At 32.3% G+C, this 10,353-nt stretch overlaps 1 protein-coding gene across 1 annotated transcript; it reads left to right on the top strand.

The window, feature by feature from the left end:
• Positions 1-3,051: 3,051 nt before the first annotated feature.
• Positions 3,052-10,147, top strand: LOC107910269 (lysine--tRNA ligase, cytoplasmic). The gene is made up of 17 exons (XM_016838062.2): positions 3,052-3,349; positions 3,480-3,558; positions 4,444-4,512; positions 4,628-4,793; positions 4,895-4,988; positions 5,754-5,839; positions 6,339-6,448; positions 6,525-6,587; positions 6,952-7,077; positions 7,169-7,451; positions 7,540-7,636; positions 7,735-7,891; positions 8,760-8,903; positions 9,005-9,073; positions 9,164-9,307; positions 9,593-9,644; positions 9,907-10,147. Exons 1-17 carry the CDS (start codon positions 3,264-3,266, stop codon positions 9,918-9,920), a joined length of 1,839 nt encoding a protein of 612 aa, XP_016693551.2. The 5' UTR covers positions 3,052-3,263; the 3' UTR covers positions 9,921-10,147.
• The last annotated feature ends 206 nt before the right edge of the window (positions 10,148-10,353 follow it).

The following is a 10,353-nucleotide window of genomic DNA, read 5'->3' on the forward strand; positions in this document are numbered from 1 at the left end:
CAGACATGGTATTACATGGGATCTCTTTACCCAAATGTCATGACATTTGTATCCAATACATTCATCATGTTTCAACGGGGCCTTTTAACACTGATTCTCTGTCATCTCATACTTGAGTTAACATTAGATATTTTCATAAAATAAATACATAATTGCTGAAAAATAACAGCATTAATAATAATTATTGAAATATTGCATTTATTTATCGTAAACTTACCTCGATACCAATTATAGCCAAATTGACCAACTTAGCCTTCAACTTTATTCTTTCCTTTGTCTAACCTTGAGTTTCGTTCTTCTTGATTATGAACTTGAAAAAGTGTGAAAACCCTAGCTATGGTGTTCTTCCAAATTCGGCAGCAAGCTATGGAGAAGATGATAGTTTTGCCATCTTTTTCCCTTTTTATTCTTTTTATTATTCATTTACTAAAATACCCTTCATTAAAACTTTAGTTATTTTTATCTATGCATGCCTATTTTTGTCCATGGAAATTTTATGGTCTAATTACAATTTAAGGACCTCTACTTTGATTATGCACTTCAAATAAATCCTTTATCATCTAAAACTCATATTTACCCACTTTTGAAATTAAGTCCTAATAGGCAATTTAGGCATGCAATCAATAAAATTTCTTATCAATACTCTAAAACTTATATCTAATCACTCGATAAATCATAAAAATTAATAATAATTTTCTCTTTAAATCGGATTTGTGGTTACGAAACCACTATTCCAATAACCTTAAATTTAGCCATTACAACCTATGTCTATTATCTTAGATTAAGATTCTCGTTTCACTTTGAGATTCTAGAAGCAACTGCATGAGTCTTTGGGTTCGAGGTTGAATTTCAACATTGTTTTCCATCCCTGATTAGATGGCCAACTAGAGCTTATTATCCAGATATTGGAAGACATGTTGCAAGCCTATATCATTGAGTTTGAAGCTAGTTGGGAACGTTATCTGCCTTTAGCAGAATTTTTTTATAATAATAATTTCCAATCAAGCATTCGAATAGCCCTATATTAAGCCTCGTATAGCCGACGATGTAGAACACCTTTATGTTGGTCAGAATTGAATGAGAGGAAGATGGTTGGGCTGGAATTGATGCAAAAAACAAAAGATAAAGTGAATTTGATAAAGACGGGTTAAAATCAACCTCAGATAGGAAAAGTCATATGTTGATTTGAAGCGGAAGGAAATTGAATATGTCATAGGCGAGAAAGTATTTCTAAAGGTCTTTCCATGGAAGAAAATTTTGCACTTTGGCCACAAAATGAAGCTAAGTCCCAGGTATATCGAGTCGTATGAAATGACTAAAAGAGTTAGACCAGTTACCTATCGTATGTACTCCATTGATATAATTTACTTTTTTGTTTAGCTACCTAATATGTTTTAGGATTTAAGGAATTAAAATATATCAATGGAGTACATATAAATTTTTCGCATTTCATTTTGATATATATTTGGGTAAACTACAAAAATAGTCATCCAACTATACCTTTAGTTCTATTTTAGTCACCCAACTATTAATATTTTTGATTTAGTCACTTAACTTTTCGGAATAAAATATTTTAGTCACTCTCCCATTAGTTGCTATTAGATAAGCTATAGAAAGCTGACATAAACCTTTTTTATTGGTCTAATGACAAATTTAGCCCTCCAATGTTTTACACATTCTATCAATTTGATCTTAAATCTAAAAAAATCAACAAATTTAGCCCTCAATGTTTACAAAATTTGCTGTTTTAGTTTGAATTCTAAAAATTCAATAAATTTAACCCTCAACCGTTACAAAATTTGTCAATTTAGTTATAATATTCCTTATACCTCTAGAACCCATTGAATAAGAAGAATATTTAACACCATTTGAATTATGCTCATTTTAAACTAATGTCATCTTCGTGAATATGGTAAAAAAAATAAAGTTAGCTTGAATCCAACTAAGTGTCATATTTTAAATTAATATCATATTATTTAATTAAATTCCTCTTAAAGAATTAATAATTTTTAAACTATTATAAAATAATTATTCTCAATTTTTTTCTTATTTTAAAAATATACATAGACTTAATTTTCAAGTAGAGAAAACAATGCAATGTGAAATCTTTCATGAAATGAAAAACATTGAAAATATTTTTTCGCCTTGTTTTTTTTTCGATTTGGACATGTTATCAATAACTTCCAAACTTGGATAGTCTAAATACGTTAATCAAACGACCAAAGTGGAAAATCTAGCCCAAAGATTGAAGGTACGAGTTGAACTGAACCAAGGGAGATAACCTTGTCCATTTCATGTCTATGGGTATGTCCAACTTCATGTTTCTCTAGTACTCATCAATCTATTCTATGTTAATTTCTTTTTGAATAATTTGTTATATATTTTTTGTATTTTTTATTTTTAATATATATATTGGTTTTTTATTTATAATTTATGTATGCTTTTTAGATTTTTAAATCATTTCTATATTTTTTTATCCAAAAATGAATTTTTTAAATATCATTTTTTAACTTTTAGAATTAGAACTAAAGTGACAAATTTTGTAAATGTTGAGGGCTAATTTTATTGAGTTTTTTAGAATTGGAATAAAATGTTAAATTTTGTAAATATTTAGGGCTAAATTTGTTATTAGACCAATAAAAAAGATCCACCTCAACTTTCCATCACTCATCTAATGGCAACTAATGGGAAAGTGATTAAAATATTTGATTTCAAAAAGTCGAGTGGCTAAATTAAAAAAATTAACAGTTAGGTGACTATTTGTATAGTTTACCCTATATATTTTTATGATTTTCGACTATTAATAGGAATGCTTGATTTATTTTTCTTTATAGGTTAAATTTGTTGGATTATTTAGAGTTAGGATTAAATTGATAGAATGCTTAAGTATTGAGAATAAAAAAGTGTAAATATACCAATTAAAAATGGACCACTTCAACATTTCCGTTTGTGATTTAACAGAGGGTGACACAGAAACAAATGATAATGTTAGTGGTGAGAATGAAATTATTGTATAATTCGATGACCTGTGATTAAATGTTAATTATATACTTTACCCTAAGAAATAAAAAAAATGGAAACGAATTCATTTTCCAGTAAATAAAATAAAGATTAATCGATTCTAGTTGAAAATCTGACCCAGGGTTTTTGTTCGTTTTAAAACCCTAATAAGCTCAATAGTTAATCCGTCTCACTGTTTCTTTCTTAACCTTTGCCTTTGGCTTTGTTCGGAAGCCACATTCTCTCTATCTCGCTATCTCAAAATGGAAGGCTCCGTCGAAGAAACGGCCAAGGGAGTTTCCGATTTAGCAGTGGATTCGGCTTCCCCCGCAGAAACTCAGAGCAAAAAGTATATCTCCTTTCCTCTCTCTCTCCCTTTCTTGCTACTCGTTTGATTCTTGAGAAGCAAGCTGAAAGAGAAACAGTTGGATTTTTTTATTATCAATCTGATTATTTATTTATGTAAAATGTGTTGCCAGTGCTCGTAAGAAGGAACTTAAAAATAAGCAGCGGGAAGAGGAGCGTCGCCGTAAGGAGGAGGAAAAAGCAGCCAAACAGGTACTTAATGTGATATTTACTTGCTTATTTTCGTTTGGAATTAAAATTTGCGAGCTTTGTTTTTTATTTTATTTTTTTGGAATGATTATGTATTAGATCCATCTTGCTTTTAGCTATTTGCTACCTTAAACAATAATATACGTTCAAATTTGGCTAAATAATGATATCCAGATTATAATTTCTCAAGAAAACTAACATAGTATATTATTTCTATTGAATGCGTGATATTATTCTTGTAGCTGTTTGATTAACATTTTGATTTCGTAAAACAAGAAATAAATTGTAAAATAGAACTTAAAAAGTTATATCTTTTAGTAGTTTCTTTTTGGTTTTATCCAATTTTTCTAGAAATTAAAACATAAACAATTCAATGCTTGTAGTAAAAGTAACAATGTAATGAAGTTGAAGCCTTTGTTTTGATCAGTTCATTCCTTTATATCTATAAAGCATAGCAGAAGGAATGCAAGGATAGTGCTAGATGCATGTGTGACATATTGGAAGATTCTTGTCTGGTTCTTCAAGGAATGTTTGAAAAATAATATTTACTTGATCGATTTGTATAAAAGTAAACATGTCTCAGCTTTTTATTCTCTCTTTTGGTGGTAACAGGCTGTTAACTGTACTCGTGCATAAATGTTAGATATGTATACTAATATAAGAATGCGTTCAATGTGGGGTTTTAGGCACAAAGCCGAACATCTATGGCTGTACTGATCATTGTTGGTAGCTGAAGAAAGGACTCAATAATTGTTGGTCTTTTAGTTAATTTTAAGTACTGAATAAGAAGACCAAGAATATTTTCCTCATTTTGTCATTTTATCATTGCTGGAATTTTACTATTTCATTATGACCTCTTTGGCGACCTAATTGTATTTTTTTATTCAGGCTGCAGCCAAGGCAAGCTCACATAGTCAGAAATCTGCTGGAGCTGATGATGAAGATATGGATCCCACGGTATAGTTCAATGATTGCTGTAAAAGTACTTTTCACAATGAATGAATGAAAGAAAATTTCATAAAGATTGCGGTGAACTTCTTGGACCTAATGTTAATTAACCTTCTCTTGTCAGCAATTCCATGAGAATAGGCTGAAATTTCTTGCAGCCCAGAAAGCAGAAGGAAAAAATCCATATCCTCATAAGTTCTTTGCGTCGATGTCTATTATTGAATATATAGATAAATATGGAAGCTTAGCCAATGGGGAGCATATTGAGGATATCTCAGTATCTTTGGCTGGTATTTATATGAGCCACTCTTACTCCAGTCGTATCATTATTGTGTCCTGGATACATTCATTTATTTACTTTTGGAAATGACTCATGTTTCTTTTATGCTAGGTCGAATTATGAGCAAAAGATCATCAAGTTCAAAGCTTTTCTTTTATGACTTGCATGGTGATGGTGCCAAAGTCCAAGTTATGGCTGATGCAAGGTATATATGTCCATTTTTATCATAAATTTGGATGCCCTCCCCCTTTTTCTTTTCCAAGTTTTCTCTTATTGGAAGATTTATGAGAAATTCGAGGCAAAAACAATGTACTCTATACTCAATGTTAAATTTTCTGAGATTTTATATTCATTAGAAAAGAACTACATTTTAGGTGCATCATCCAACTAAACTGTTGAGCATGTCGTGAACATTTTATGCATTTTATTGTTATCACAACAAAAAAAAAACTACATTTATAGGTGCATTTTCCAGTTAAATAATTGAGCATGTGGTGTATATTTTATTTATTTATTTTTAACGTTACGTTGTCTGTTTTTTTATTAGATATATGGTTCACATTCAAGTTAAGGACGGCTTATATTAACCACTGGGAAATGCTATGGTTGATATTTCAGTGTCTCTCTCTCCAGTTTTAGCAGTGTTTGAAAATTTATTATGATACAGTGTTTTATTTGCTCTGAAAATGCACTAAAAATTTTCCAGTTCATAATTCAATATCTGTCTCAATTTTAAGAATTCAGATGTTGTAATCTACTGTAAATCTGTATGCATATGTATAGAGTAACTGAATATCATTATTTTAAACACATACAAGCTAAATATTTCAGAGGCATTACCTTGGCCCCTGTGAATATGTTCTAGTTGAGATTAGTGATTGATTATGTGCCTTTTGTCTCTTTTCCTTTCCGCTGCCCAGCTCCGATTCTCTTATCTTTTTATATAATTTTTTTTCTACTGTTACTGCAGCAAGTCAGGCTTGGATGAAGCAGAATTTGCAAAATTCCATTCCAGTGTGAAGCGTGGTGATATAGTTGGTGTCACTGGGTTTCCAGGTTGGGGAAATTATACATCACTCTTTCTGTTCCCAAATGTTTTTCATTTTTTTGGGTATTTTCTCATAAAACTCTTATTTTTGTTGTTCTTTTTATTAAAATTTATTATTAATTAAACCATAAAAGTTTTAAAATATGTATTAAATGCCTTCTCTTAAAGTTATGCTGGCATGGGAGGCAGAGAGTAAATTTCTCTTAAACTGGGAGCGAAAATTTTTTAATTTCGGCCGTCCTTCATGATATTCTAGCCATTCTTTCTATTCTTGTAGTCTTCATTTCTTTGGTGGATGAGTTCTTAGTATGTATCCATATTTTAAATTTCATTATAGTGAGCTTTATTACTTAACATTTCTTACAGCATTTTGTAAAAGATGGTGTGGAATCTCCTCTGACTATTGACAATCATCCTTTTTTGGGGGGTTTAAAATTAACAAATTTCTAGAAGCTTTCTTCTCGTAGCTGTCTTTCACTTTTTAATTTTGTTCGTTGCTTCTTCTAGGAAAAACAAAGAGAGGGGAGTTGAGCATCTTTCCTAAGTCATTTACTGTTTTATCCCATTGTCTCCATATGATGCCAAGGCAAAAAGCAGGTCCTGATGCCAGTGTGAAGGTAAACCAGTGTTCAGTGTGACTGTCTGATGTTTGTTAAGATCCTGATAATGACAATGTTTTTCATTTCTTCACAGAAAACTGATTTATGGGTCCCAGGAAGTACCAGGAACCCTGAAGCATATATTTTGAAGGATCAGGTAATATTTCGTATTTAATCATAGAAGCTTTACTGGATAATTGGTTTCCTGCCATCTACTATGTTAAATGCTAATGCATTTTAGTGTAGCTTGCTTTAAGCTGCAACAGCAATTCAAACTCACATCAAGAATTTTTCATAATTTTTATTAAATGAAGAATGGGATGCTTATTAGGAACTGATCTTTTCAGATATATTAGTTATTACATTTTTACTCTTGCCTTTCTATTTGTGATTGCATCCCGTTGGCTAATATTACTGAAAAACTGTATGATGCAAGTCTGGAAGCCATTATATCTGTCTTTTATGACAATCCCTGATCCTTGGAATTCATTTGGTTTATATTTGAATTTTTTAAATGTTAGGAAACTCGATATCGCCAACGGTATCTTGATTTGATGTTAAACCTGGAGGTTCGTCAAATATTCAAGACCAGATCTAAGATCATTTCTTATGTAAGGAGTTTTCTTGACAATCTTGATTTCTTGGAGGTTAGTCGTCTATTCATTATATCAAATTATCAATTCCTTTATAAGTCTTCCTTTTTTTAATGTTCCATTAATGTGAATATTTCATCATTAGGTTGAAACTCCCATGATGAACATGATTGCTGGAGGTGCAGCTGCCCGTCCATTTGTAACCCATCACAATGAATTAAACATGAAGCTCTACATGCGTATTGCACCAGAGTTATATCTTAAGGAGCTTGTAGTTGGTGGACTGAATCGTGTTTATGAAATTGGAAAACAGTTTAGAAATGAGGGTATTGATTTGACTCACAATCCTGAATTCACTACTTGCGAGTTCTATATGGCTTTTGCAGACTATAATGACCTGATGGATCTCACTGAAAAAATGTTGAGTGGTAAGCACAACTAAAATTACCTGTCATTGGAATATACCTTTCTGTTCATTTCTAAATTTGTTGGGTTTTCTTGATTTATCTACAACAGGAATGGTCAAGGAACTTACAGGTGGCTATAAGATTAAATATCACTCAAATGGCCTTGAAAATGATCCAATAGAGATCGATTTCACTCCGCCTTTCAGGTTTATGGATCGCTTTTACCATGATAAGAATTGTGAACAAAACTGAAAATGTCCTTTGTAGTCACTGTTGCTAATAAATTTGTTACTAATTTTCACAGGAGGCTTGACATGGTCGAGGAGTTGGAGAAGATGGCTAACCTCAACATACCCAAGGACTTTTCCAGTGATGAAGCTAACAAATATTTGGTGGATGCATGTGCAAAGTTTGAGATCAAATGCCCTCCTCCTCAAACAACAGCACGTTTATTAGATAAAGTATGTCTCCTGTCTTTGCTCTTTCTCTTTGAATAATTTTTATGTGAATCAAGGTACTTGGTGCTCATTGAGCTTAAGCTTTATGTAATATGGAGGGTGCTCAGCAGCTAATGTTCCTCACTGAGGGAGTTCCAGGGTCCAAGTGCTGAACTTTTGCTAGTTTACTACTGAGCAGGATGTGACCTAATCTTTCAACTGGTTTATTTTCCAATAAATTGAAATGAAAGGTTCAGGTAAGAGAACAGAATTTGTCTTGACTTGATGATCATATGGAGTGCAGATTGATGTGATATTTTCTGTTCTACATTCTATCATCGGTTGGACTTTTCTATAATTGTATTATATTACTGGTCAAGTTATACAATTGAAAGACTTATAACCATAAGAACTGCAACTTTAACTCCAGTCGAGAGATGGCTACCTGCTTAGGCAATCTAGAATCCATACCAAGTAAATATCTAAGTTTATTGAGTTACTATTATAATAATATATTTTATTTAATGCAGTAGTTAAATTGCTGCATTCAAAGGCTTTGAAAATAGTAACTTAATATGGTAAACTTTAAGAGTGCAGCAGAGGCCTTGGCAGAACCCATTGTTTAATGATAATCTCAGTCCCTGCTTCCCTTAATTTGTTTACATTGTGATTGTATCTACGACCAATTTGATTCTTGTAAATGTGAACACGTTTTTGGCTTATTTGTGTGTATTGTAATGGGATTTTTCAGTGATATTATTGGGGCTTTTAACCATCAGAACCGGATAGAACATGTCTATTATCACCTTTCACTGGGAACACCGTTTAGACGTGGGGCCTACACATGCCCATCTTCTAATAGAAGTTTCATTTTTATTTTCCTTGTTTGCAGCTTGTTGGACATTTTCTAGAAGAGACGTGTGTGAATCCTACTTTCATAATCAACCATCCTGAAATAATGAGTCCTTTGGCTAAGTGGCATAGGTCAAAACCAGGACTGACTGAACGTTTTGAACTTTTTATCAACAAACATGAAGTAAGTTTATTCGACATCATAAATCTAGTTTAGTTTCTCTGTAATTTACTTTGGCCTATGAGGTTTATTTTTTTAAAAAATATTATTTTCCAACTTTTCAGCTCTGCAATGCATACACTGAGTTGAATGATCCTGTTGTACAACGTCAACGATTCGCTGAACAACTGAAGGTATCAAACATTGTCACAAGTCTTGTGCATGGTGGTTACTTTAATTAAGATATATAGGGACTTTTTCTCATAGAGATGTTGGAATATTAGGATCGGCAATCAGGTGATGATGAAGCAATGGCTTTGGATGAAACATTCTGTACTGCACTTGAGTACGGATTGCCACCAACAGGTGGTTGGGGACTGGGCATTGATCGGCTAGCTATGTTATTAACAGATTCACAGAATATCAAGGTTCTTTCTTTCTCATCTCTGTGGGTGTGCTCTCAAGTTTTTTTTCTTTGAGTATTTGAGAATATTACCCTCCAAGGACCCTTTAAATACATTAAAACATAGAAAAATTTACATTTCCATGTCAGATACTTATCTGTATCAGATAGCCACACCAGAGTCCGAGTAATATATATGTCAACTCTGCCATGCTTGCACCATGAGATTTTCTTTGGCAAAATACTTAATTAGATTCTGTAATTGACTTGTTAATGGTCACTCATAATCTCTTGCATGCTATTCAAACAGGAGGTTCTTCTCTTCCCAGCCATGAAACCTCAGGATGAACCATCAGCCAAAGGTAATCAATTCGATATCACTCTGCTTAGTTTGCCACATTATTTGATCCTTTTTTGCCGTCCCTGTTTAAATATGGAATGTTGTTTGGTTTTCATATTTGGCTTTGTGAACAGCATATAGTATTGTAGCAGGTAATGCACATGGTTTATTATTGTGTTCAGTTGTTGATTAGAAAATCATGTCGATTTATCCGACCAATTTTTGTTTATCATGTTGTATTTAATTTGTTGTGTGTCACACTGATGGATTGATGGTTTTAGCAGCTCCAGGAACATAAGGGAGTTCAACACTTGGCTTTGATGTGCTGTGTTTACCATAAGAGCTGTCGAGTTTTTTTGTTAATTTTTCGAGAGTTACCTATTATGGAATAGGTATTCATGGTATATGATAGAAGTCAATGGTATAGTCTTTATGTGGAATTGGTATAAAAATATTTTGCATATTATATTACAAACCCTCAGAGAAAAGATAATAGACTTTTGTTTGTTTGTGTGGTATTTTAAATGGATTCTCCTTTACTAATATGATCATTTTTAATGTTGTCTCCAATTGCCTGTTTTCATTTAGCATTTAAATTAACTTCGGTCTTGCTATAGTAAAAAAGGAGTCTTCTTGGCATTTAGTTTACAACCGTGCAAACAATATATCAAATTTACAGTGTTTTTCCCTATTTTTGGCATATTGCTACGAGTCAACAAATGCCGATGTGG

Source organism: Gossypium hirsutum, chromosome D02 (assembly GCF_007990345.1).
Source record: "Gossypium hirsutum isolate 1008001.06 chromosome D02, Gossypium_hirsutum_v2.1, whole genome shotgun sequence".
NCBI lineage: Eukaryota > Viridiplantae > Streptophyta > Magnoliopsida > Malvales > Malvaceae > Gossypium > Gossypium hirsutum.